A 26,077-nucleotide genomic window follows, 5' to 3' on the forward strand; every position below is an offset into this window, starting at 1 on the left:
TTGGTTGACTAATTGTCTCGACGCTGAGTAATTGACATGAGAAGAGAATAATTGCTACAAAGCAATATCCTTGATCAATATGAGGCGGTGATTAATTTGTTGATCATTTTCAGGATGACGTTGGAGGCGGTGAGCTTGGAGTTGCAAATCGGCATTTCGAAACCGCGCAGCAAGTACACTAATACTTGAGTAGACATGAGATATGAAGCTGGGACAGCAGTAATCGGAGAAATAACACTGAAAACGTACTATGAAGATTATTTCAGACGCTTCTGTCCATCAGGAGATACCGTAGAGCTTATATGAGCAAACCTACTCCAGTCCCAGGAGTCATTTGTTACGACGCCCTCTCGACTGACTGACACCTTATTGCCTCTTAAACTTGTTGACAGACTACAAATTGCTTCATAGACGTTCATCTTAAGGGAGAGCCCCGACAATTTTCAACGTTTACAGCTTTGCGCCACCTCACGGCGGCGAATCAGAGATCATGATGTAAAGCCAAAAGACCTAGACTGTTCTCATATGTATACATAGAGAGAGAGAGAGAGAGAGAGAGAGAGAGCGCCATGACAGACCGGTACCTTGAAGTTGTAACCATCAGATTGTCGAAGGTAGCCATCCTGGATGGATCAATGAAATCTTGCGGTCTGTTGCTGGAATTGCAAATTGCTGTCGTTCCGAGTTGCTTTCTTACCTCAGCCCTCCGAGAATTCCTCTGCAAGTTCTGTTAGTAGTCACAGTAATTGAAACCTATGCCATTGCTACATATATGACATTGACTGCGACTCTAGAGGCGGATTCACTGTGAAGGCAAATGTATGCGACAGGTAATGACGCGTAGTGTGCACGTTTCGGGTTCCAAGGGAAAACAAGCAAACGCGAAAGGGAGGTTGTCTACGCGTGCAAAGAAGGTGCATTTGGCTCACTGGCACGTGCATGCCTGGCAACCACCAGCCCTGACCGCCGTTTCTCTAGATAGCCTCACTCCAGCCTGAGCCTGGCTGGTTTCCTTTGTTTCCCCTCTCCTCTCCTTCTGCAACGCGCCCCAACAACCCAATTCTCCCACAACAAGACATTTCCTACCTTGTGCCCGTATTCTTTATTCACGGTCTTCCCGCTTGGTCTGCCTTCAGCAAAATCCTTCATTTCGCGCAGACACTCGACGGCAAGCCAAGGCAAGGTATACGCCAAGTTTCGAAACAGGGCTTTTGATCACCACCTCCTTCCTCAACAAGCTTCATTCGATCATCTCAGCAAGTACCTGCAGCTATCCGAGCGAGGACCTCAGCCCACACCCATCGGAGCCCACAAACGAATCATACAACATCTGTCCAACTTGGCCCTGCCAGTCTGAGCTTGTGGCAGATTTAACCAATAACACGCGAGACTGCTGGGTAGTCAACTCCTCACAGTCACCAGCAAAATGGACATCGACGACAAGACAGCCATTATTATCCTGCGCCTGCAGGCAGAAGACCTCGAGGAGTTCTCTCGTCATCGGGCTGCCAATGCCAAAGGCAAAGAACGTCATGACCACATCGACGACTTGGGCGTCGCTCTGGAGCTTCACAAGGCCGAGATCCAGTCCCGCATCACCTTTCTTTCCGACCGCCAGATGACCTTGAGCTTGGCCAGAGCTAACCGCGAGGATGGCGGACTCATCAGCAATTTGACAGCTCAGGATGTCCAAATCGCTCGAGACTGGCGATTGGCCTGCAAACTAGCAAACAAGAAGACGGCGCTTATGCAAGGCCCAGGACCTGACAAAGCAGCACGCCTGAAAAAACAGCCAGATACCGTTGATGACGAGCTCCTCAAGAAGCTCGACGAGATGTACGTCTCTGGACCTCAGGCCGTTTTAGACAACGACCACCAGCAGGCTGAATTGTCTTCATGGGCAGCCTCGCGGAAGGTCTCCACAGCCAAGCCAGAGCTACTGCCTTGCAACACCTGCCTGGACCGGTTCCCAATCTCCGACATTACCAGGGCACCCTGTTCCCATCACTACTGCCGGGGCTGTCTCGTGGAACACTTCACGCGGAGCCTGAAGGATGAGTCCCTCTTTCCTCCCCGATGCTGTGGCCAGCCGATTCCGCCTCAGAGCAACCGCAGGTTTCTCTCCTCGCAGCTGATTGAAAGCTACGAAGCGAAGAAATTGGAACAAGAGACGATTGACGCAACGTACTGCCATCGCCCTTCCTGTGGCGCTTTCATCCCGCCTCGGTCCGTGTCCAGCGGTGTTGGAACATGCGTCAAGTGCAAGACAACTACATGTGCGTCGTGCAAGAAGGCCCCACATGTAGGTGAGTGCCCCGAGGACCCTGCCACACAAGAGATTCTGCGGATGGCCAAGGAGAACGGATGGCAGTCTTGCTACTCTTGTCACCGGCTCGTCGAACTACGCCATGGATGCAACCATATCAGTAAGCTATACATTGCATCTGCTAACCCTCAAGTGCTCTCCCCTCCCTTGCTTGTGATTCATTAGCGATCTGACCAAGACCTGAGCCCTACAGCTTGTCGTTGCGGAGCTCAGTTCTGCTACGTCTGTGCTGCCCGCTGGAAAAAATGCACTTGCGCACAGTGGGACGAGGACAGATTATTTGACAGGGCGAATGTTGTGGCGGATCGGGAGGTTCGGAACCGGACTTTGCCTGCGGCTGCAAGGAGTGATATGGTCGCTCAGGTTCGACAGCAGCTCATCAATGACCACGAGTGCGCGCACAACTCTTGGAGGAGGATCGACGGGCCGCGCGAGTGCGAAGAGTGCGGTGACAAGATGCCCATCTGGCTGAACGTCTGCCGTCGATGCAACATCATGGTCTGCAGACGGTGCAGATTCAATCGCGTATAGGAGCCTGCTTGAGATCACACGGCTCTTGTCTGTGGCAATTAATAGCAGAATGAATGAATGGATGGAAGATGAAAGAGCTGCTCGCTCGGCCTGCCTTGATATTTGACCTATCAGAGCATTGTGTCATGCATTGAGGCGACCCACTTACCACACCAGTGTGGTGAGGATGGTCCGTGCGCTGATCACCCTTCTCGCCAATCAGCATCCAAACACCCGCGAGGCCGGACCCACTAACCACGCCGGTGCGGTAGACACTGGCTTGCACCTGCAGTAATTATTCCTCGCTGCGCTAAAGCTTTACTGACAATGGCTCTGGAAGGAGGTGGGAGCTACTTTCGATCGCTGCTATAGAGATCATGATGTAAACGTGTCTTCCATTATTCCGTCTATTCTATTTCATTGACTCTACTGAGATCTGTAGGGAAGTTAATGGTCCACTCACACTCCAACCTGCTCACGATCACTAATGGAAGCCGGCAGACATGAAAGTCGTCTCGAGCTCGAAACTCTTGGTGATTGCCAACTCACTCCTGAAAGTGCCCTTAGAACAGCTCGTCCTCCTTGACAAGTATATCCTTCGTAACCTCGTCGAGACCGCGTAGCCCAGCAAGATGCATGTTCATCAGCAGGTCACCACAAATGGACCGCAGGACATGCTTCACCCCCTCCTCGCCTCCAATCGCCAGACCATACGCATACGGCCTTCCAATAAAGACACACTTGGCCCCAAGAGCATATGCTTTGATAATGTCGGCACCACACCGCACACCGCTGTCAAAGAACACTTCGATCTGATCCCCCACAGCGTCCACGATCCGCGGCAGCACCCCCAGGCTGCTCACCCCGCCGTCCTGCTGCCTCCCGCCGTGGTTCGACACCACAATCCCCTGCACGCCCACCTCCACCGCCCTCTTCGCATCCTCCACTGTCTGGATCCCCTTCAGCACGATCGGCCCGTCCCAGTGCTGCTTCAGGAACGCCACATCCTCCCAGGCGTGCGAGTGGCCTGGAAAGGCAATCTTGGCCCACTCCGCCGCCGCCTCGCCGAGGCGATGCCCTGTCAACTCGCTGTCATGCCTGCGACCATCACCACCACCACCTCCTTCGACGCCATGCCCATGCTCCTCCTCGAAATGCGACCGAAACACCGGATCTGTGAGGCCAATCTCGACGCCGATGCGGTCTGCATGGATAAAGGGGTTGTAACCATGGTTCATATCCGCAGGCCGCCAGCCTAGAACGTACGTGTCCAGCGTCACAAACAGCGCACTGTAGCCCGCCTTCTTCGCACGACTGAGCAGCGACGCCGTGATGTCGTTGTGCTCTCGCGACGGCCAGTACAGCTGGAACCACCGCACCGGCTTCTGGTCTTGTTCCTGCAGGCCCTCGACGCTGTCCATCGCCTCGGCCACGTCCTCGATGCTCGTGCTCGACGCCGTGCTCAGCGTGTACGGCACACCCAGCGCAGCAGCGGCCCGGGCAGCGGCCAGCTCGCCTTCTGGGTGGAAGATGCGCTGCACGCCGATCGGGGCGATGGCCACGGGGAAGGGGAGCTGGGCCGTGGACCCCAGCACCGTGCTGTGCGTGTCGGCAAAGACCTCGTTGCCGTTTTCGTCCTTGCGCGAGGGGCACAGGCGCCGCGGCAGGATGGACCACCTCTCGAAGGCGGCGCGGTTCTTGCGGTAGGTTGATCCCTCGCCTGCGTTGCCGTGGATGTAGCCCCAGGAGTTGGCCGAGAGGATGCTCTGGGCCTGGTCCTCCCAGTCCGAGTAGTGGAAGCTGAAGGGGGGCTTGGCTGAGTGCAGACCTGCCTGGAAAACGGCATTTTCGTACGAGACAGGATCGGGACTACGACTGTTGGGGGCCATGATGGAAAAGGTAATGATGGTAAAGAATAAGGTGTAATGATTGCGGCGTAGATTGTAGCTGCTGATGTCTTGGCCAGCGATAAGGGGGAAGAAAGAAGAAGAAAAGTCTAAATAAACAAAGTCTGAACGCCGATCTAGTGGTTTCGGTTTGGGGTTTGGTGAATTCTCGAGGTTTTTATTGTTTCCTTGGTTGAACAAGGGTTAGGTTCGTGCATTCGGTGCATAAGCGCGAGGTGCGGCGATGGTGACGTCGATGGTCGATGTCAACGTGCGCGCCCGCGAGGCACGAAAGAAACCTGTTTCAATTCATCACTAACAATAACCTTGGAAGAGTACAACACAATTCAAAAACTACTTGCTTTCATTCTTTCCTCTTTCTCCCCAGACAAATTCATGAAATCAATGGCAAGGGATTATTGACTTTATCATTGATCAGCAATGCGCCCAGTGCCAAAACCAATCCCCGCTTCCTTTTTATTCCACGGCATTACCAAGAGTCCGCAGCCGCCGTGACCGCAGTCGCTGGCGTTTTGGCTCGGTGGTCAAGTCCAGGCTGAGCCGTGGTGAAGATCAGCATATGATTATCTTGGTTGTCGGTAAAATGTTTGGAGGGAACGTAAGTGAATAACTTCTCGAAGAGCGGCCGTATGGAGCAGAAAGCAAGTAAGAACCATATTTTGGTTTGGAGATACATGCACCGAGAAAGGAGACAGCCTTTGCGCTATCATGATGAGGAAGCCTTGTATTCAGCCAGTGATGTAGACAAGCTCAGGACATTTAATATCACATTTTCCCATGCTATTTTCTGGCCCAGTACAACATTGTCCTGAATTGGGGTGGTCCCAAAATATTGAGCTGGTGAGTTGGCTCAGGAGTGAATTGCAGGAGAGGCTCGATCTATGCTTCCAGCGTCAGTAATAATCAAATGATCTCATCCGGAGTAGCCAGGAGGCCAACTTTAGCGTGCAGGTCACTATGAAGCATGTACATGAGTAGGAAACCTTGAATTCTGCACTTATGTTTCTGCCAAGTCTCCTGGCTGTAGCATACATCATACTAAAACGCTCGTAAAAAGTGTACTGCTGTGGCAGTGGCCATAGGGGCCTTAGGTGAATGAGGCCTGGGTGGCCACCCTGACTCACTGGCCTGGGCCATTCAATGGAAAGGCAGTGAGTCGCCAGGTACGCTAGCTCAGTTGGGACTAGTGCTAATTGCCTTCTATATAGAAGGCAATTGGCAAGCGTGCCTTGAGATAGATTAATTGAAGAATCATCTTCCCTTCTACCATTTGTACAGCCCCTAGAGTGCCTTCTACAACTGCCTTTACAGCTTTTTGACATGTGCCTTTTCCCTCTCAAGGAAATCTTTGAAGCTGGTTAGTGGGATCACAGTGGCCAGTTCCTGTATGTCGACAAGTTCTTCCATGTGCTCTAAGCATTTGTCGCCCTTAATATAAGGGTTGTCGAAAGACCCAGCAGGCAGCTTGGCGACGTCTTCTTCAGTCAGGAAGACTGCGTTCAAGCCCGGCCGTCCCATCGCTTGGCCGAGACAATCCAGTGTCTCTTGTGGGGTGAGGAACTCGCTGGCAAGCCCGATAGCCCGACCGTCAAATCGATCTGGATTTTGAAAGGCTGCGACGGTGAATTTGGCGACGTCGTCGTGGTCAATCAGCCCGAGGCGGGTATCAGCCTTGAGAACGGTGGACCATGTTCCTTTTTCCAAGATCTCCGAGTAGCCCTCGATTACCGGCTCCAAGAAATTAGCCATGAAGTACCCGGGCCGTACAATGGTACATAAGTCAAATCTCCCTTCTTTCATAGTCTCTTCCACATCCTTCTTGACCTTAAGAAAGGTATGCAGCATCGTACCAGGCTTGACTATGCCCTTGAGGGGCCCCTCTATGCCGTATACTTGAAGCAAAGAAAGCCTCGTAAGTGTCTGGATTTATGTAGGCAGACTTGGAGGTAAATGTAAGTGAACGTACGGGATACGCCAAGGCTCGTGGATAAAATCACTTGCTTCACCCCGGACTCTTTAGCGATATCAACTATTTTCGCAGCCTGTCGACGTTCACGATCGAAATCATCCCAGGTCGAAACGAGATTGATAAACATCTTGCTGCAGCCGGCGATGCTCGTCTTGAGTGCCTCTTCATCTTCCCAGTCGCCTTGGGTAAGCTTCACACCGGCTGCTTCCAAGGCAACTGCTTTAGGCGACTCGAGGTCTCGAACAGTTGCGTGGACATTCCAGTTCAATTCCAAAAGACGCTTGGCTACGGCGCCGCCTTGATTGCCCGTAACGCCACAGACGAAGACGGATAGAGACTGTGTAGCCATATTGGACAATGTACAACGTCGTTGAAAGCTTACGAGTGCACGAGGAATAATCCGAAGAAGGTGTAACGAAGCTAAGCAGACCGTCGATGGCTGATTTCTTATGCTGAAATGAAGAGGAAGGAGAGAAAAACTGGACAAGTATGGGGGCCATCAGAGGAACCCCTCTATATACCCCCCAAGCTGGCTTATTAATCTTTCCACCAAAGGTTCAAAGTCTGGTTGTCAGACACGGTCTCCATTTTCTGAAAAGAGAGAGGCGGAAAAATATAGTTCATAAGATGGACAATGGTACCTGTATCTCTACTTTCAGCTGAACCTCTGTCATGTAGCATATGTCATACTACTTGAGTGTCCACATTGCACTTTTGTTCCCTTTCCCTGTGCCATACATTAATTTTGTTTCAATACTGCTATTCATAAATGGGAAATCACGTGTTTGACCGACCAGCATTTTTCAATAAGGTGGATTCTACGGTTTTCTTTTCTTTAAAAAAAGAAAAAGATCAAAAAGGAAGCAAACCTGAAAGATGATTCATGCCGTTGTGCCTATCCCTAGTACTAATCTTCTGATAAGCTACCCAAATTATACATATTTCAGCGACATATGAGCCGTTAGAGGTGGCAATCTGGCTCGCTCCATAGACTTGTTAAGAAACATGATGAAACACAAAGTCAACAGAGAGGGGGTTCATCGGACAGTGGTTCTGTGGCATTGCAAATATCGTCCCCATGACACTTAATAATGGCCAGTAGGTTTACAGTGGAGATCGACTTCCCATGCCAGAAGGTTGTACCACGCAGCCTGGCGATTATCAAGGCCCCTTATTGTCTGCTGAGATGAGTGTATTTTTTTCTCTTCAGATCAGGACTCAGTAATAACAAGCACGAGGATGCCGACAACAGTCTCTTCTCTGAACCAAGGAAGCATGAGTCTTCAGGACCCACAAGGACGTTATTGAAAAGAGTCCAAAACTCGGAGTAGACCAGCTAGCTTCTAGTCCTCACGAATGCTAACGTGGGCCTCCAAAAAGCCCTTTCCTTTGGTACCAATGACAAACTGGTCACTGTCACATTCAAAGTCTTCTGCTGTTGTTCCTATAAACTGGAAGTTGAAGCGTTGCACAAGGGCGGCGAGGGTCATGTATAGTTCGGCCCATGCGAGGCTGTGTACATAGCCGTGTGAGTAAGGGCAGACAAGGTGATCAAGTAATGGGCAAAGACGTACTGCATTCCGATGCACATTCTCGTCCCTTTGGAAAACGGCGCATACGCCTTCTCAGCATTCTTGCCACCGTTCCCGTCCACCCAACGTTCTGGTTTGAAGGATTGAGGGTCTGGGTATAAGTTCTCGTCTGTATGCATTAAGATTGTGGTCATTCCGACAGGCGTGCCCGCGGGTATGCGCCAGTCCTTGTAGAACAGATCCCGATCCGGGGCAATACGTGCCATGCGCGTGGCTATGCCGGGACTCAGGCGTAGGCCTTCCATTATCGTCGAGGTGAGGTAAGGGAGCTGCTCAAGCACTTTCAGTTCCATCACATCAGGGTGCTTCTCCTTGGCAGAATCGAGTTCAGCTCGTAGTCGTTGAAGAATTTCAGGATCACTGAAAACGTGGAAGAAAATCAGGCGAAGTGCACCGCCAATAGTCTCAAATCCCGCGCCGCTGACAGAGGATACGTCCTCAAAGACGCGCTGGAAAGACTTGTCGTGGGGAGGGAGCTTGGAGTCGAGTATCTCGTGGACTATGGTCCGCTGGCCTCTGTCTTCTGGCGAAGGCGATACAGCGGCAGCCATAAGACGTTTCGTATCTGCCATGGCATTCTACAGCCTCGAGAGTAAGCACACGGCAAAATGTGAGCTCAGACTTTGTAGAAGATTGAGCGTACCTTTAGATGCGCAAAGAAAGTCTTCATCTCATCATCTGAAATTTTGATAGCCCAATCCAAGGGCATTGAATTCAACAGAGGCAGAACATATCCCACGTGCTTGGTGATCCGCCAAAGGGGCCCGGCCCCTTGCGCGGCGTGGAGAACGGCGACATCAAAGTCATCACGATCGAGGCTGTTATAGCTCTTAGCCAGAATGAAGTCGAAGGCTACATCGCGTGCCAGCGCGGTAGCAGCAGCCCCTAGATTGACTGTTTTCCCTGACTCGGCAATCTTGGACAGACGATCACAGAAATTGTTCACATGTCCTCGGATCATGTCTTTCCGATCAGCTACTTTGGCCTTAGCAAAGAAGGTGGCCAAGGGCTGGCGGCGGGCCCTGTGTCGTTCGTGGTCTACTGTGTGGATCGTTGGACCTTCAGCTCCCCAAGCATCCCACGCAAAGGCATACCTGTCCCAGCGCCCCTCTTGACGATATAGAGTGTTGAAAAAGGTTGAGTCGCTGACATGGAGCTCGTAAGGACTGATCCGTATGATCGGGCCTAGAGTGGCGCAAACAACGCGTATCAGACAGGGAGAAGCAAACAAAGCTTCCAGAAGACTGACATTGAGAGGCAGGAGTCCTTACCATATTGTTTGTGCAGTTCCTTGATCTTGAATGTGTACTGGCCATTCTGAACAACATCATAGTAGCCTTCGTACCACCGCGTTATGGCTGCTAACTTTGGACCTGGAAACCGAGCAAGAGGATGGAGAAACAGGCGATAGATGGTAAGACTGGCAAGGTACACAAAAATTGCTGTGACGACATTCTGCCATGATAGTAACATGTTCAAAGATGCCATGACAGGCTTCGGATCTCGTGTTCAACGTCTTGAGAATCGAACTGGGTCAAGGGATGGAGCGTTTGAACATAACAAGCATGTATCAATTTGAAGACAGTACGAAAGCGTAGGAGCAGATCACCTCTGAGAAAAAGAAGCCGTGGTTGGGAACAACTTCTTGCGAAGAAAACAAATGATCTGGCCAAAGAGACAGAGATTGGGGTGAATGCTTCAGCTGCCACGTCGAGAACTGAGATGCCGTGACAGCCACTAGTTGTCATTGCTGGACAAAGCGAGAGCTGACTGACCCCGGCTTGCTGTGTCTCAGTTTTTTTGTGCAACAAGAGCTGTCTTTCACCCCGCCGATAGTAGTTAGGCAATTTGCTTCTCACCGGGGACGGGACTTTGGTCCGGAGGCGCCTTTAGGTCTTACTCACGTTTTTGTCCCTCCAATGAAGTCACACTGTTTTGGAGCGGGAGAGCATTTGATCAGCGTCAGCATATGCAAGTTGGCGCTTGAGCCAGTTGTTACGGGTACTTACATTTATGTTGTGTGAGTGAGTAAGTACTGAAGTATTTTCAATCGTGCAGCTAACCACATTGCTACATAATTTACTTGAGTAAGAAATCACGATGCGACTCCGAGCCATGCCGTGCGAACCGAGCACCATCCAAGAGACTCGATACCACCTGTCGATCATGAAGGAGGGTAAAGTTGGGGGCACGCATGAGTTGGGGGCTCCTGCGTTGTAACGCCAATATCCAAGGTGCAGGTAGCCATACCACCGACCCAGACTAGATTCATGTCGACATAATTCATCCGATTTACTAGCATTTACTACTTGTACAGATATGCGTTTAAGTGACAGTACATCCCGTTTCCTGACACCACCCTTAGAAGTGCAGCCTCGCTGACAACTTGAGCACGACCGTGCCGATCTAACGTGGCAAGAACTTGCGAGGTACTCAGCTACATAATAGATGTGGTACTCTGGTCTCAACAGGGGTTGTCCACCATTTTCACCTGGAGGAAGGGAGGGCTGCGCGCCCGCGAGGGAAAAATTCTTTCGGGGCCGGATGGCAGTTCTCTGATCTGTGTAGCTCGATCGACCCTTGTATGTTTGGGTGCCTTCGACGAGTCCGACCGCGACGCCTAAATAAAAAAGATTATAAGGCCGAGACCGTAGGGTGGGGTGACTTCCGTTTCTCTCAATCTCCTAGGCACTGAGGCTGGTGAACCCACAAGCTTAACTTCGATAACGTCCCTGTCATCCAGACTTTGGCCACGAATTATCGTGGTTACCTAGGCATCAAGTATTCGTCTTCGGCAGTAATATCTGAGTCTCGCCTTCAACATTCGGTTTGCAATGGAGGGAAATGTGCTTTTGGGCGTGCCATTGGCATTCACCATTCTCGGTGCACTTGCTGTCGGTCTTCGCTTCTATGTTCGCACCAGAAACCAAAATGTCCTGGGTTGGGATGACTGGGTTATGCTTCTGGCTGTGGTAAGAAATGCGAAACTAGGCGTTAGAAATCTACTGATAGTTACGTCTTAGGTGATTGAGATCGTCAACCGATCCTTGACCACGCTATCGACAATATATGATCTCCGAGTTCCTCCGACGACTGAAGACGCGGTGCTGGCACTGAAGTACAACTATCTCGCTCTACCGTTTCAAGTGACGGTATCCGTATTGGCGCGACTCTCCATTATGCTTTTATTGATCCGTTTGTTCTCTGTTCACAAGTGGTTCAAGCGGTTCTTGATCATTCTATTCACTATCTTGTCTGTACTCAGCATTATTTTCATTCCAATAACCTTCTGCCAAGTGACTCCAGCCCAGGCGCTCTGGGACTACTTGCTGGTCGTCACGAACAGGTGGAATCCAAATATCTGGCTATACTTAGCGTGTGTTATCCAATGTTCGTATGATCCACGCCTTCGCTATCTTGGGGCTGTTGAACGTTCGAAGCATTACTGATTCATTGGGACAGCTATCTATACCTTCTCGGATCTAGCGTTTGTCATGCTGCCCGTCATGATTATCTGGAGACTGTAAGTACTCTTATAAGGAACATAATAGATGACGCACAGAAACACCGAAGTCCCTTTCCAGAACGGGGTCAGAATTTCACGCTCACTTCCCCGCTTTTAGGAATATGCCACTTCGTCAGAAGATAGGCCTTATTATTCTCATGGCGATGTCTTTGCTTACCATGGTCATGTCAATAATGAGGACTGTTTGGATTGTTGTGTCGTACAGTGGCAGCTCGGCTCTAGAAACTTATGACGAGACTTCAATCCTAACGCTGGCTCTCCTGGAGGGAGACATGGTCATTATCATGGGCTGCATCCCGACGTTGCGGAGTCTCATGAAGCTGAACCTGTCACAAGTCGGCTTGTCATTCTCAAACTTTTTCGCCAGGTCCAAATCGAAGCCCTCGACAATGGACAAGAGCTACAATAGTTCTGGACCATACCACGACTTGGAGCTCAGCACTAGGAAACTAGCTGCTATCGGTCAAAGTGAGAATGTCCAAGTCTCTACTGCTGTTTTCCACCCGAATAATAGGAGCCAAGATGAGTTGGTAGGAGAAACTGAGGTTAGGCGAACAGACCAGTTTTCTATCACGTACGAATCGGCAGGGGACGCAGAAAGACATGCGGGACAATAAGACCATTTAGAATTTGATATATGAAGAGGTTTGGAGGAATATACCAGGAGAATATTGCAGAAAATAGAGAGCTTTTCATCTAGGGAATCAAACAAGCCGCCCCGGACATAAATTCAACAGACCTTGAAGTAATTGCTACATGGTTAACGGTCTCATGTTGACCCCGCCACGCTACCCATCAACTTCCAATACACCTTTCAAGTTCATCCGACACGTGTCGAGCATCTGGGCTAGGCAAACTCAATGTGGTTATTGCTTGGCATCGTTTGAATCTGTAGAAGCAGTGGAACCCTTGTTTGGCCTCACTCATGTTCGCCGTCTGATCCTGATTTGAGCACTCGTCGGAGGCAACATTATGCTTAACAGACTTCTTCTCTTGCCTGGTTTCTTTACTATTTCCACATCGTAGTGCATAATAATATGAGCAAGAGCCTGCTTCATAGTCTGCGCGGCGAACCACCGGCCAGGGCACGTGTGCTTCCCATACCCGAAAACGAGGAAGGAGGGGGTGATGAATGTAAGAGACTCGCGTTGAGACGCGTGCGCGGCCGTTCCCGCCAGACCTTCGAACTTGCGTGAGAAACGAAAAGCGTCGAAAATCAGTGGATCATCGTAAAAATTGGTATCCTGGTGTATTGACTGTGTAGGAAAGACCATCCGGACTCCTCGGGGAATGCGAATTCCATTGCCCAAATCTAATTCGTTCGAGACTACGTCCCGAGCAAGCCCGGCCACGTTGAAGTCAGAAAGACGCATAGATTCGCGAATGGCTGAGTCGTGCCTATAGAGACGATCGACAGCTTGTCTCGTTGAAAGGCCGTTGTATCTTGCGTGAATTAGTCTGCACTCCGCCTCCAAGCCGCTGATAAAGTCCTCTTTGGATGGACTGTCGTAGATATCGAGCACACAGTGAGCGAAGACATAGACCATTCCAACAACAAACATAATGTTGGCCGTAAGAAGCCGAGTCGCGATTCGGACTGGATTTAGTTCGTCCGGGCCTTGTTTGGCGCAAAGAGGAATAATCCATTGGAGAAAATCGTTCTATTAGTTCCACGTCAGTGGCAGTCTCATTGTAGAGGGTGGATGGAGTCTCAAACTTACCGGAAAACTGTCCACTGCTTGACTTGTTCTCCAAACCCTCAGTCTCTCTTCGACAATAGGCACTAGGATCTCGAGGCAGCGAGCGTGATAATATTTGGCTCGCAGTGCCACCAATGGTCCTATCAGACCCCTCATGCGAGGTGGGAAGCAATTGATCATGGCCGAGCCCATAACAACAGAGTCGGCGAATTGTCTGGACCGCTCGAAGAAGGTCTCATCCCGGCACATGGGAAGTCCTATAAGAATTCTTGCTGCTGCGCGAGTGAGAATGCGCCCACAAGTGTCCCACATATTCAGAGTCGTCCAATCTTTAGATGTGCCCCAACATTCTCGGAAGGCAATATCAAGTTCCTCGGCTGTTGCAGCAGCTAGGGAGTCGAGATCCTTATTTTCCCCCATGTGTTTCCGCACGACGTCGAAGTGAATGACATTCATGTACACGTCGCGGTCAGAGATCATGTAAGGAAGTCCAAGAGTCTCGATTTGGGCCTCAAAGGACCTTAATTCGCTGTCGGGTTTATGAAGCAAATCCAGCATTGAAGGTGGCAAAACTACCACCGCATCGCCTGTCCAGACTGTGGGCAGAGCAAACGGTAATTTCTGCGTTCTGGAGAATTTTTCATAGCCAGTATGCACATTATGCTGCGTCGACGTCAAGGACCGCAGCAAAGCTCGTGTCCATGGGAATATGCCACCGGAAGAGACACCGACCATGTCAAGCTTTGCCCATAGTTGTGCCTTTTTCTTATCCTGTACGTGTGATGTTAGGAACCGTCTTGCTATCAGAATGCCAATGAAGAGTAGGGCTAAACACAATAATTGACAGGGTGAGATCATGTTGACGATTGTTGGATCAGACGTTGGAGGGGTTTGGGACACATGGCGCTTGGTTACTGAAGGATGTTTTCGGCCGGCATAAAGTTCTTTCCCATTCAGTTTATCTCGCTTCATCTCGCTTCAAGCTAATCCGAATCCTCAAGTCACTCTTGGTTATGTGCTTCTTTCATGGACTCTATCTGATTACCGGGGCATCCTTTTACTGCGATATGACATAATGCTACTTTACGAGCAGATTTAGCAATGCCAGCCCGTTGTTGGTGGCGGAGGCAAAGCACAAACTATCCCGTGTAGCCCAAAAGTGGTGGTAATGCTGCAGTGAGAATGAAAGGGTGTAAATGCAACGCACCAATTCATTGACTGGCCAAGCATCTCGCGTAAGCATCTCGGACAAGCTTTTTCTGCATATCAGCTATGACATCTAGATGATACGTCCACCTTTGGGGATGGAATATCAATTCATGTGGATCCATTCGCGTGTAACCACATTCACAGATTGTAGACCTTGTCTCATCCTCCTTTTTACCCTTTTCTTTTTGGATGTTGACAATGATGGAACATCGGACTGAGAGTTCGACCTAGAGTTCCATCAGTACGACGCGGCCAGGCAGAAGCCAACACCCACCCCAAACCAGCGCCTGTCGGCCGCCCACAAACCCAACTGGCCACTTCAGGGATTTCACTTACGTGAGATTCGGTTTCCCTAGGAAATGATCGCATTACGTTCTTACAGATGATGTCATCTTGTCTTATTTGCCCCCAGATTACCCCGCCAATCAACCTTGCTGTGGTAGGTTGGCGGCGCATTGGATTCGCTGCAATGTAATCAGGGATACATGCCTGGAGTTGAACGGCACACTGTATCTGAGCCATGGGGTATTCTGTTACGACCATTGCCTCCCAATATGTGCTGAAAAGAGCCAGCACTGGTATTCTTACTGTAGTGTATTTCAATGCAATACGGTACCAAAGCCGGGGTCAAATGTTCCATGAAGACTTTGCAACCGGATCTACCTAATAAAACCAATTGCAATATTAAACTTGATTCGGATGTTGAACGATTGCTAGCTGCTGGAAATGACTACCCTCGAAACCTACTACTACTCTGATATGCTCACTGATATCAGAGACAATGCTGGTGGCACTATGGCAGACGCACTTCCATCAAGCTCTCGTGACTCACAGGGTTGTACACGTATGTCTTGATCAGCTTCAGTCCAGCCTCGTCGATCACACTGCGCCACTGTTTCTCTGAGCGTTCCATTCCCGCAAACGCACCCATCATCGTTATATCCATAGAGGCTGCATCAACATGTGCTCCAACTTCAGGTAGGATCATCTCATCAATCAGAAGAATAGAGTCTGAGGACATGGCCGACTTGGTATTTTCGAGAAGCTTGCGAACTTTATGAGGCGGGTGGTTGTGGAGAACTCCTCGCATGAAGTAGAATTTGGCTCCTAGTATATGGGAGGTGAGTCAGAGCGGTTGTTCATGTTGATCTCCTGTTGGAATCGTCTTACCTTGAATCGGTTGACGATCAAAGAAATCATGGGCCATATTCTCCACTCCAGGTGTTTGCAGTGCCTTGGCAATTGAGTGCGGCAAGTCTTGGAGTATCACTCGACCGGGCACGTCAGGATACTTCTCTTTGAATTGAGCACACTGATGACCGATCCCACCGCCGATGTTGACGTAGAGGGCTCTGTCAGCCCTGCAGTCTTGTATATGTTCTTTCACAGGGTATACGATAAGCCAAGAGAGCTCTGGTTGGCGTCGGAAAGCCATGAAGTCGTTGAAGTAGGCCAGATTCTGTGGATGGTCCACAAACCAGGCAAACTGGTGAATATCCGTATTCCAGGCTTCTTGAAAAACCGTGTGAAGCTCATCAGTGGGATTTTTATATCCGATTTTCTTCAGGAAGCCGGGCAGCACCTGGTACTGTGGTGAGACGGTTTCGAAACTACAATCTGTGTGAGCGGTCTCATCGCCTAAGCTGGTGTTGTCTCGGGAAGAAGAAAGAATATTCAACCTACTAATGGCTCACTCCTGCCTCAGTGACCCTCTCTGCCAGGTTTCTGGTCAGGTGGTTCGCGGCATACTGGTCGCTAGCGACCTCTTCAACGGCGCCTATAGCGGCGAGGTACCGAAGGAACCGATCTATATTCAAGTCAACATGCATATCGTGGAATTGCATGCAGAGGGCGTCGAACTCAATAACAGTGCCTCTGCATTAGTGTGCTGAGATATGTCAGTCACGGTCACGGGCTCATGACGTTCGGTCAAGAGCCTGAAAAGTCCCAAATCAAAGCCGATTTTTATGACAGCCGTCTGAAGGTTCTGATATTGATAACCATTAATGACCTGGAAAACATTGAGAGGAGGAGGGAGACCTACCATGGCGCCGTATCGGTGTAGTGTATCGTCAGACGTCTCCATTGAATATGCCAGCTTATGCAGGGCAGACATGAGGTGCTGACGACCTACTTCGTTGGTCACTGCCGCCAACTCCCTGATCTTCTGTAAAACTTCATCCATATCGTGCTAGGGGGTAGTCAAGACCGCGGAAGGTAAGATGGATAGCAGTGATCTTGATAAACACGCAACGAAGTAAGTGCTATCAACCACCGCCTTTGAAACACGAGATATGGAGGCCGAAGAACAGCTCGACAAGGTCTCTGATATAAGAAGGCGAGTGTAGATGGTGCAGAATAGTCAGCAATTTGATCTGTGGTTGCTTTCAGACAAGTGATCGGCATCAACCACAGGGAAGAGAGCAGAGGAACCTAAGACAGGACTTAAACGCACAATCACAAGGCCTGACAATGCATAGATGACAAGAACATGACGGCAGTCCTTTCAAGTTGCTGATATCTAGTCAAGTGAGACGGCCAAGACAGAATTCACTGAGTGATACGTGCCCCATGCAGTTCGGGGCCCGAGTAGGCCACCTCGAATCACTAGATCAAGAATAATAATTCCGTACCTCGGTGCATTGACGCCGGCAGAAGCGATCCGTAGATGGTGTAAACGTGAAAGGAACTTGGGGTCTCAAGAGTTCGGTCAAACATGGCTCATCTGTGACATACGGTACTATGGTACAGTATTTTCTTCGCTCGGCAAACTCGCATCACCATCAGCAGCCAGACTTGAAGCCTTCCGTAGCACGGTAAGGTAGGAGTGGGGGCCAACAGCAAACTTGGTGCATTCACTTGGGGAATTACGTGCATCCTATTGCAACATCGTATAGGTGTCTATGCGGAATGTGTCACGTCGTACGGCATATGTATGTGGAAGGTCTGCATCGTGAAATCCGAGCTGAATGTACTACAGCCCGCAAGGATCCGAAGCCGCCACCTCGACAAAACAATAGCTGTAATCCAGCCCTGGACTCAGTACAAACGTGTGAGTTATTGACTTATCACATTAATGCCGTCGCAATTTGAACTAGGAAGCTGTACATGTCGTGTGCAATGTGAATAGTGACATTTCCTTTCCGGCAAATTGGTGCTGATCAGGATTCTGCATATTCTCCATACCCTGCCCTCTTTCCTTTCAATTCTGGTTAAGAAGGGATGCTTTCACTTGGGTGAGACAGCGTCAGCTCTTCGGCCCGTTATCCAGAAGAGGAATACGCACAAAAGAAAGCTCGAGGTGATTACTGAGCCGACACCCTAAGCATTCAAATGTTACGCTTTGATATCAGAACTCATGCTTACCTAGGGAACTCCTATGGACCTATGTAATTGTGGAGTAAAGCAGAAGAATGAGAGAAATCTTTTCCATGAATTCAAAGTCCCCTAGCCTTCAGAGCGGCCTGCAGTGTTATAGCAAACCGAGCGACATGGTCAGGCCCAAGCATAGTATAATGCTCCCCTCCAACAGTATGGAATCTTGGCTCCGTCCGACTAAAGTCTTTCCATTTACTGAGATGTTTTGTGACCCATTCCTCACGCGTTGCAGATGCTATTTTCAGAGGTATGGCGTGGAATACATCAAGAACATCTACCATGCCATCGGGGTCATATTCGCTAGCCATACTCTTGCACATTCTTCGTCAGTAATCAGGAGCATGACAGCTTCAGATGCATTTCGAGCACTTACTTGTAGACCAAAGGCTACATCAGCCCACCTGGCAAGTTCTATCTCGCCTAGCCCGAGCTCGTCCATCCGAGGCCCATCTGCTACCTGGAGAACCTGTTTTAGTGCCTCGGTACGGGGCACAGCCCGGAAGCCCTTCTCTTCACAAATATCAGCATATTCTTCTGTAGTGAGACCCAAGAAGTAAGCTAGATGTAACAAGCACATGTTCCAGTTCAGATAGCGCATCCGCATTTTGATGTGCGGTGGTAGGTTGAAGCTACCCAGGAAGCGCACCGAGCTCCCACCGTCTTCAGAGTTAAGCAGTTTAGCCATTTCGAATGCTAGCATAGTCCCATAACTGTAGCCAGCAAGTGCGTACGGGCCTTTCGGTTGTTTCTGCCGCATGGCTCCCACATAGGTCTGTACTGTCTCGATGATGGATGAAAAACGCTTTTGGTTCGGCTCAAAGCCTCGAGCTCTGAGTGCATACACCGGCCTGTCGTCATCACTCATGTGTTGAGCTAGTCCAACAAATACCAGGACCTCTCCCACGCCGGGATGTACGAGCCACAAAGGCGCTTTGGTACCATGTGATCGCAATATGACCACTGGGTCATAGTCTACCGCTGCTGGCAAGGCGGGATTTGCAGAATCGCGGATGAGATCAGGGCTGAGGGCAGCAGCCAATGACCTAACAGTAGGATGTTTCATGAGCATCACTAGAGGAATTGGAATGCCTATTCGCCTGTCGATGCGACGCTTAATTCGGACGAGGTCCATCGAAGTGCAGCCAAGCTCAAACAGAGGAGTGTCCAGACTAACTGTATCAGCAGATATCCTCAACGTCTGCGCAAAGTCTTGGAGAAGACTTGCTTCTCCTTCATTTGCTGGAAGCCCTGTCCGTTGTCTCTGTCCTTCAGCAGCATCCAAAGCCTCGGAGTGGAGATCAACATCCCGGCTAAAGGCACCCCCTTCGAAGAGCGATCGCATTTGAGCTCGAGATATCTTGCCCAAAGTAGTTGTAGGGAGTAATGGCAGCGATTCTTTTCTTAGACAAAAAACAAGTGGACGGTGCCCAGAACACATGAAACATGCGTGCGCTGCCATCCCGTGGATCCTGAGCAGCTCCTCAGCCTGCAAGGGCCATTGCTTTGGAAGGTATGCGACGGTGATTTGCTCGGTATTGGCCGCCCTGGATGGGAAACTGATAACGCGAGCAACGTGCGCTCCCAAGGCCTGCTCGAGAGCCCACTGAAGCTCAGCCGAAGAGACTTTGACGCCATTGATATTAATAACGTCCTTTGCCCGGCCACCCAAACTGAGATTGCCAGCAGAATCGATTCTTGCCTGGTCGCCGGTGCGAAACCAGCAGCCATCAGCGGTAAAAGCTTCGGATGTTGCCTTTGGATTGCGATAGTACTGGTCGAAAACAACATCTCCGCGTACCTCAAGATCGCCCAGCTCGTTGGGCAAAGCCGCTCTCGTGTTGCCTTCGGGAGTGGTCACAGTAATGCGCATATTTATTCCTTTCATACACCGGCCGAGAGACGATACGGAGTTTCTATTCTTCACATCGTATTCCGGGCATTCGAGGTTGTATATCGCCCCAGCGCAGGTTTCTGTCATGCCAAACCCTGTGACGATGGCATTACTGGGCGCGCCATGCCTCTCGAGAAGGGCTGATACTGCAACACATGTACTGACATCGTTGGCCTCGCCCCCAGAAGCGAGAAACATGAAATCGGATAAGTCCCAGGGACCCTGGCTGGTCGAGGACTCAACGGCTGAGATGAGCTTGGCAAGAAAGAAGTTGGGAGCGAAGGAGCGGGATACACGGTGGGTGCTGAGGAGGTCGAGAAAAGTCGTAGGCGATGACAAAATATCTGCGGCGTGAATGTGGATTTGACCGACGCCAAGCCAGAGAGCCTGGAGATGAATTTCGACGAGGCCGGCGACATGATCGAGGCCAATCCAGTTTAAGAAAGGCCGACCGTCTGGGAGCAGTCGAACAGAAGCCTTCCCTTCAACCGCAGCGAGCACTTGGTGGTGTGTCAAGCATACAGCTTTCGCATTTCCAGTACTGCCGGACGTCAACATGAGAAAGGCTGGCGTCCGTTCACCAGCGTACACATGGTCTGCCTCATGATTTCCTGGTCTTGTTCCGTGATCACCAAGTATATATAGGTCGCTGGGTCCATTTGTTCCCTTCTTCGCCAGCAGCGTCTCGATTGTATGCACCTCGAAAGAGTGACCTCCATCGAATAAAGGAAGATACTCGGCATTTGTGATGCAGATAGGAGATTTGAGGAGTGACGACAAATTCTGCAGGTAGTTTTGTCGTTGTTTATCAAGATTGCTCAAGGGCGATGAGAGAACCGGTAACCCGTTTGCAAGAAGAATGGACCAGAACCACAGGATAGTATCCCAATGGTCCCCTAGATGCAGCAGAATAGGCTGGCCGTTTCGAAATTTCTCCAGAGACCGTATCAGGACGCTGTTCGTCTTGGCACGCGTGTACAAGCTACTGTATGAAACTTCCTTCGGCGTTGACACATCTCCAAGGGGATAAAAGCTGAGCAACCGATCTGGTTTTGATTCTGATTGAGCCTTGAGGAGATCTTGGAGACAGGATCGCCCAGTGGACCATGTCGTTGCATTTGCTGGCCGTGGCTTCTCCATCCATCGATTCCAGATTCCCGCGCAAGAAGACCGCAGACCGGACAGAGTGTAATACATGTTGTCTTGCGAAGCTGGTAGTACGTTAAGCGATGTGAGCCAAGTTTGAATGTATTATCGAGGAGGAGAGCACACGATAACAATAAGAAATTTGAATTCGTATCGAGCTCAGACAGATAGCAGTTAATTAGTTATGATGCTGCTTTACTCCGAAAAAGTTTTACTCTCAAGGCAGCCAAAATCCCTCTTGCATCTAGGCGTACTAACACTATTCAGAACATAACATTCATAAGCTTCCCCGGAAAACTCGTGCCCTGCAACTGGGAATGCAATTTTTCACATTTGCAGCTAGAGGATTGTGTAAATCCAAAGCAGCGGGGATTGGGGCCGAGCGTGAGTAACACACATGCAGTTGAGACACACCTCAAGGATGCAGCCAGCTGATCCTAAGAATTTTGTGGCGGAAGGGGTGTGAAGAAAAAAGTATTACCCTCCGAGCTTCGTTTGCGAGTTGAATTGGAAGGTAGTAGATCAACGAAGAATGGGTTAAGTTAATGCAACCCTATTCGGAGCACGGCTAGGGCTTACTGTACACCAATAAAACCGATGAATGTGTGCGCGGTTGCCTAAGTGCATGAAACTCATGCGGTGGGTGTACTACGGTAACTGTTGGGGATGGATGAGGTCGGCATGAAAGTTGATGTACTACACAAAAGAACCCATATCGTGTACTCTGAATGTAAACATCTACTTGAGTATTCACTTTAAGCATGATACCTAGATTTCCGATATATTGCTTAGTGGGTGATTCGCAGACCCCAAAAACTATGGGTTGCTCAACGCGACATGGCTTCAATTAACCCGTCATTATCGGCCCGTTCACAATCCTTACATTCAATCGGAGCGAGAGTCTTGCGGATCATGTTGCCAATGCGGCTTGCTATCGGGCCCGAGACTCTCTGCAACTCCCGCCTCTTCCAGCGTAAGGATGCTGAACGTTTCCGTGCTTATTGGAGCGATGAACACAGATTCCATATGGCTTGGGCAGTGCTCATGTAACACCCGTTTTCCTGGATGTATAGCCACCGCAAGGTGGGACTGGTAACTGACAGACTCAGTTGTACACAGAAACTTTCGTTCCCCCTTCTCCGAAGGCAGATACCAACTGTAAGATCTTGGGTCTTCACCCCTGAACTCTACCTTTGCTTCTTGAACCCTCGACATCATGGCTACTACCCAGTCGTCCCGAATCTCGCAGCTGGCAGCAACAATCAGTGAATCCGTGGCGAGGCTACAGGAAGTACTGTCAACCAGAGGACTCCAATCACCTTCTTTTGACGAGTACGCGCAATTCTCGTTGCCCCAAGAGGCGTGGGACGTCCAGGATGCTATTCTCGACGCTACGGCAGAGCTTCATGACCTGTTGCTCGACCCCTTGGTCCTGATCAGAGAACACGGAGGAGTAAAAGACCCCCTTGTCACGGTCGACGCCTTTCGAGCGCTGACTTGTGTACTTTAGCACAACAACTCAACATGCTTGCAGGCCATAGCACGTTTCGGTATTGCAAGCATGATCCCCACAGCAGGTCGAATGTCCTTCGCCAATATCGCCAAGCAGACGGGGTCCTCCGAAGACATGATCCGCCGGCTGCTTCGCCATGCAATGACCATGCGTGTATTTCGCGAGCCAGAGCCGGGCATGGTATCCCATACTGCTGCATCCAGGATATTTAGTGACCCACTCATGAACGACTGGCTCAGGATTGGAACAGAGGAATTGTGGCCTGCCGCTGTCAAGGTAATGGGGACGGTTGTAGTATCCTTGCATCATCACAGGAAATATACACTGACTGTCTGTTGTTGTAGATGGTTGATGCCCTGCAGAAATGGCCACAATCATCCGAGCCGAACGAGACAGTATTGCCGCCCCCCCCCCCCTTCCACCTCGCGCCCCGGCTCTGACTCTTCAACAAACATGGCAGTATACTCACCAATGATTATACTAGGGATTCTCCCTCGCAAACAACACGACGGAATCAATCTACGACGTACTTGGAAGCGACCCGGAGCGGGCAATTCGCTTTGCAAATTCAATGACGGTCTTCGCCAAAAGCCCCAACTTCGACCCCATCCACATCATAGACAATTTTGACTGGGCCGCCCTAGGTCCAGCAAAGGTGGTCGACGTTGGCGGCGGCCAGGGCCATGTCGCTATAGAACTCGCCAGTACCTTCAAGAACCTCGAGTTCATTGTACAGGACATGGACAAGATGATAGAAAACGCTGGGACTGGTTTGCCAGAGCAATTGAAGAACAGAGTGCGCTTCGTGGCGCATGATCTGTTTGCACCACAGACTGTCCAGGCTGACGTGTTCTTCTTCCGCTGGGTTTTGCATAATTGGTCGGATAAGTATTGTATCCGCATCCTACGCGCACAGGTTCCTGTTCTGAAGCCAAATGCGAGGATCATCATCCAGGACGGATGCCTACCTGAACCTGGCGCTGTAGCGCATTGGAAGGAGAAATATTTAAGGTATGCTTGTCAACCAGGAATCAAGATGGGAATTCTTTCTAACAAAATAACTTAAAATTGACAGATCAGACGATCTGAGTATGGTCTCATTGTTCAATGCGCGCGAGAGGACAGCAGACGAGTGGAAGTTGCTGCTAGTGAATGCAGATCCAAGGTTCGTAATGAAAGGGGTGACTCAGCCTAAAGGATCAGCTTTGGCGATTATCGAGGTCATCTGGGATGGAGGCTCCTCTTAACACGTCGGCTACGGGTCTGGAGCCGAGTGTGAAGAAAAGGCTGACGATCAGCATCGTGGGCAAGCTTGTAGTGGGTTGTTGGTCAGGGAATGGGCCAAATTATCCCAAAGATGGGAATGATCTCGGCAATTATACTTGGAGGCTACTTAACTGCAGTGCTAAATTGCTAGTTACTCAGAATATGGAAAGGTCATAGGTAGAGGTTGGGAACATGTTGATATGTAGGGTGGACCATAAGAACCTGTAGATCACATTTACTCGTTAGGCAATACCTACTTAGGTATTTCCTCCGTGCCTCTTGCATCATTCCAAGTCACGTTCTCTGACAAGGACTCGTCCTTTCGCATCTAGATATCAGGACTGGCGCCTGGCTGAGCACTGCAAGCCAATGCAAAGCAAAAGCAACATGAAGGGTGAGGCTGTGTTTATTGAACAATGCCGAATTACCAGGCCATTTGCTGAGAACGACCAGGATTTGTGTCATATTTACACCTGAATAAAATTGAGGACGGGTCTATGACAAAGTCCACTCAACCCCCCTAAACAATTGTCTGCCACTTATCACTGTACAACGGCCAGCCCCTCCCTAAGCCTCTTCCCATTCTTATAGAACAGATATGGAAATGGCGTGAACAATAGGGCAATAAAAGCCAAAGTGGTGTTCCCCCACCCGTAACCCAAGCTCATATACAATTTATCGGCGCACAGAGGCAGCAAACCACCCGCTAGACACCTCAGGACCGAAGCAGCCCCAACCGGACCCGCAGCCTCTGCATGAAAGACGTCGATAAGGTATGTTGTGACGGGCATGATAAAGAATACCAGCCCTTGACAAAGGAGAAGACAGCCAACGATGGGCACGATCCAATGCAGTTGCTTCTCCAGTGCCCAGCCGTAGATGATGAGACCGAAGGCTGCCAAGGGTGAGCCTAGGGTGATGGGAGCCAGCCTGAGCTCGGGTGCTGGGGTCATGATAGTCTTTGTCAACTTTCTGTAGCCTCTGTCGGCTGTCACAGAGTAGATTCCAAGCCCTAGGAGAAGTCCGACGCCCAAGCCCAAGTATGGTAGTCCAGAGTCGCCCGTCGACCACCCGTAGACCTGCTGATATACCGTCGCCATCGTTGAAAGAACCAAGAACACAATTCCAAAAATTACTGAGAGTCCCAGCGCGGGAAGGAAAACAAGCGGAGATGTCATCAGTAACTTGATGGGTCGGACCACGGAACCTGCCAGTGTTCCGAATCCCATCCCTCTTCTTCTGCTATGAGGTATTGCTGCGACTTGATCAGATTTTCCAGGCTTGACCTGCAAGCGCTTTTCGTTGCGCTGCCTCACAAGAGGCCCATATGTTTCTCTTAGGACCAGCGTAGTCAGCAGTGACATAACAGCACCCACAATCGCAATGATCCAGCAGTTCCGTCTCCACCCGGCTTCCTGTGTGATATAGGCACCCGCCACAGGCCCAATCATAGGCCCGAGCAGCAGACCGAGCCCGTATATACTTGTTGCCCTGCCTCTGTCCTTGGGGAGGAACATGTCGCCGATGACACCACCCCCAACAGCCGGCGGAGCAGCTGCGGCCACTCCTTGGAGAAAACGAAACCCAATCACCTGTCCGAGTGACCGCGACGCCGCGACCGCGCAGGCACATGCCACGAACAAGACATTTGTGCTGTGGATGACGACAAGACGTCCGTAGACCTCTGAGATCCCGGACGTGAGCAAAAGTCCTGCCGCCATGCCGATCAGAAACACAGAGACGACGAGCACGGCGAGGATGAGGCTGTCGGTTTTGAACTCGGTGGTGATCTGGCCTACAGAGGGCGCTACCATCGACGAGGCCATCTGGCCGGCGGCGGAGAGGAGGGCGATGTTGAGGACGATGGAGATCTTCTTGTGGTTGGGCCATTGCAGTGGGTCGCTGTGTGTCAGTGAGTCGGCTGGATGCGAGCCAGCTTCGACGTCTGTTGTCGTTGAGTGGTCTGAGATGCTCACGCTGTTGCCGTTTTCAGCATGATGGTCGTCCGTGGCTATTTTTCTAGTTTCGGGCAGGGCGGCGTCTTGTTGCATCTTGAGCTACGCAATTTGTGAAAACGAAGTTGCCTAATGATTGAGAAAATGGACAACAACCTTGAAATGGCAATAGTTATGTTACAAGACACA

The 26,077-nt window shown here is 50.3% G+C and overlaps 10 protein-coding genes across 10 annotated transcripts; 3 read left to right on the forward strand and 7 right to left on the reverse strand.

The window, feature by feature from the left end:
* Window positions 1-1,426: 1,426 nt before the first annotated feature.
* Window positions 1,427-2,857, forward strand: M406DRAFT_49512 (uncharacterized protein; the record flags this gene model as incomplete). The annotated part of the gene is made up of 2 exons (XM_040924391.1): window positions 1,427-2,426; window positions 2,520-2,857. The coding sequence occupies 2 exons, from the start codon at window positions 1,427-1,429 to the stop codon at window positions 2,855-2,857; spliced, it is 1,338 nt and encodes a 445-aa protein (XP_040774227.1).
* Window positions 2,858-3,399: 542 nt separating this feature from the next.
* On the reverse strand, window positions 3,400-4,725 carry M406DRAFT_49010 (uncharacterized protein; the record flags this gene model as incomplete). Its single annotated transcript, XM_040924381.1, has 3 exons — window positions 3,400-3,916; window positions 3,959-4,218; window positions 4,249-4,725. The coding sequence occupies 3 exons, from the start codon at window positions 4,723-4,725 to the stop codon at window positions 3,400-3,402; spliced, it is 1,254 nt and encodes a 417-aa protein (XP_040774228.1).
* Window positions 4,726-6,048: 1,323 nt separating this feature from the next.
* M406DRAFT_49536 (uncharacterized protein) lies at window positions 6,049-7,061 on the reverse strand (the record flags this gene model as incomplete). The annotated part of the gene is made up of 2 exons (XM_040924392.1): window positions 6,049-6,597; window positions 6,684-7,061. The coding sequence occupies 2 exons, from the start codon at window positions 7,059-7,061 to the stop codon at window positions 6,049-6,051; spliced, it is 927 nt and encodes a 308-aa protein (XP_040774229.1).
* A 994-nt stretch (window positions 7,062-8,055) lies between these two features.
* Window positions 8,056-9,792, reverse strand: M406DRAFT_340888 (cytochrome P450; the record flags this gene model as incomplete). The annotated part of the gene is made up of 4 exons (XM_040921598.1): window positions 8,056-8,125; window positions 8,287-8,882; window positions 8,948-9,489; window positions 9,576-9,792. The coding sequence occupies 4 exons, from the start codon at window positions 9,790-9,792 to the stop codon at window positions 8,056-8,058; spliced, it is 1,425 nt and encodes a 474-aa protein (XP_040774230.1).
* Window positions 9,793-11,635: 1,843 nt separating this feature from the next.
* M406DRAFT_356993 (uncharacterized protein) lies at window positions 11,636-12,546 on the forward strand. The gene is made up of 3 exons (XM_040923568.1): window positions 11,636-11,694; window positions 11,767-11,827; window positions 11,928-12,546. The coding sequence occupies exons 2-3, from the start codon at window positions 11,799-11,801 to the stop codon at window positions 12,445-12,447; spliced, it is 549 nt and encodes a 182-aa protein (XP_040774231.1). The 5' UTR covers window positions 11,636-11,694; window positions 11,767-11,798; the 3' UTR covers window positions 12,448-12,546.
* On the reverse strand, window positions 12,524-14,388 carry M406DRAFT_292908 (cytochrome P450; the record flags this gene model as incomplete). The annotated part of the gene is made up of 2 exons (XM_040919059.1): window positions 12,524-13,491; window positions 13,552-14,388. 2 exons carry the CDS (start codon window positions 14,386-14,388, stop codon window positions 12,754-12,756), a joined length of 1,575 nt encoding a protein of 524 aa, XP_040774232.1. The 3' UTR covers window positions 12,524-12,753.
* A 1,144-nt stretch (window positions 14,389-15,532) lies between these two features.
* Window positions 15,533-16,924, reverse strand: M406DRAFT_48948 (uncharacterized protein; the record flags this gene model as incomplete). Its single annotated transcript, XM_040924378.1, has 5 exons — window positions 15,533-15,846; window positions 15,910-16,349; window positions 16,423-16,546; window positions 16,600-16,726; window positions 16,784-16,924. The coding sequence occupies 5 exons, from the start codon at window positions 16,922-16,924 to the stop codon at window positions 15,533-15,535; spliced, it is 1,146 nt and encodes a 381-aa protein (XP_040774233.1).
* A 1,154-nt stretch (window positions 16,925-18,078) lies between these two features.
* M406DRAFT_108553 (uncharacterized protein) lies at window positions 18,079-21,268 on the reverse strand. The gene is made up of 2 exons (XM_040915307.1): window positions 18,491-21,268; window positions 18,079-18,428 (listed from the first exon to the last, which is right to left on the reverse strand). The coding sequence occupies exons 1-2, from the start codon at window positions 21,203-21,205 to the stop codon at window positions 18,177-18,179; spliced, it is 2,967 nt and encodes a 988-aa protein (XP_040774234.1). The 5' UTR covers window positions 21,206-21,268; the 3' UTR covers window positions 18,079-18,176.
* A 1,102-nt stretch (window positions 21,269-22,370) lies between these two features.
* On the forward strand, window positions 22,371-23,914 carry M406DRAFT_340894 (S-adenosyl-L-methionine-dependent methyltransferase; the record flags this gene model as incomplete). The annotated part of the gene is made up of 4 exons (XM_040921599.1): window positions 22,371-22,607; window positions 22,665-22,943; window positions 23,152-23,678; window positions 23,743-23,914. The coding sequence occupies 4 exons, from the start codon at window positions 22,371-22,373 to the stop codon at window positions 23,912-23,914; spliced, it is 1,215 nt and encodes a 404-aa protein (XP_040774235.1).
* A 561-nt stretch (window positions 23,915-24,475) lies between these two features.
* Window positions 24,476-25,929, reverse strand: M406DRAFT_64378 (uncharacterized protein; the record flags this gene model as incomplete). Its single annotated transcript, XM_040924880.1, has 2 exons — window positions 24,476-25,835; window positions 25,910-25,929. 2 exons carry the CDS (start codon window positions 25,927-25,929, stop codon window positions 24,476-24,478), a joined length of 1,380 nt encoding a protein of 459 aa, XP_040775008.1.
* Window positions 25,930-26,077: the final 148 nt, after the last annotated feature.

This window comes from Cryphonectria parasitica, assembly GCF_011745365.1.
Source record: "Cryphonectria parasitica EP155 unplaced genomic scaffold M406scaffold_6, whole genome shotgun sequence".
NCBI classification, from domain to species: domain Eukaryota; kingdom Fungi; phylum Ascomycota; class Sordariomycetes; order Diaporthales; family Cryphonectriaceae; genus Cryphonectria; species Cryphonectria parasitica.

Excerpts from the sequence above, each read along its gene's own strand:
- M406DRAFT_356993 (XM_040923568.1), top strand. The coding sequence starts at position 11,799 with ATGCTGCCCGTCATGATTATCTGGAGACT. Across the intron at positions 11,828-11,927 it reads GTCATGATTATCTGGAGACT|GAATATGCCACTTCGTCAGA; the intron begins GTAAGTACTCTT and ends CCCCGCTTTTAG.
- M406DRAFT_108553 (XM_040915307.1), bottom strand. The coding sequence starts at position 21,205 with ATGTATTACACTCTGTCCGGTCTGCGGTCTTCTTGCGCGGGAATCTGG. Across the intron at positions 18,429-18,490 it reads ATGTAGCCTTTGGTCTACAA|AGTATGGCTAGCGAATATGA; the intron begins GTAAGTGCTCGA and ends AGAATGTGCAAG.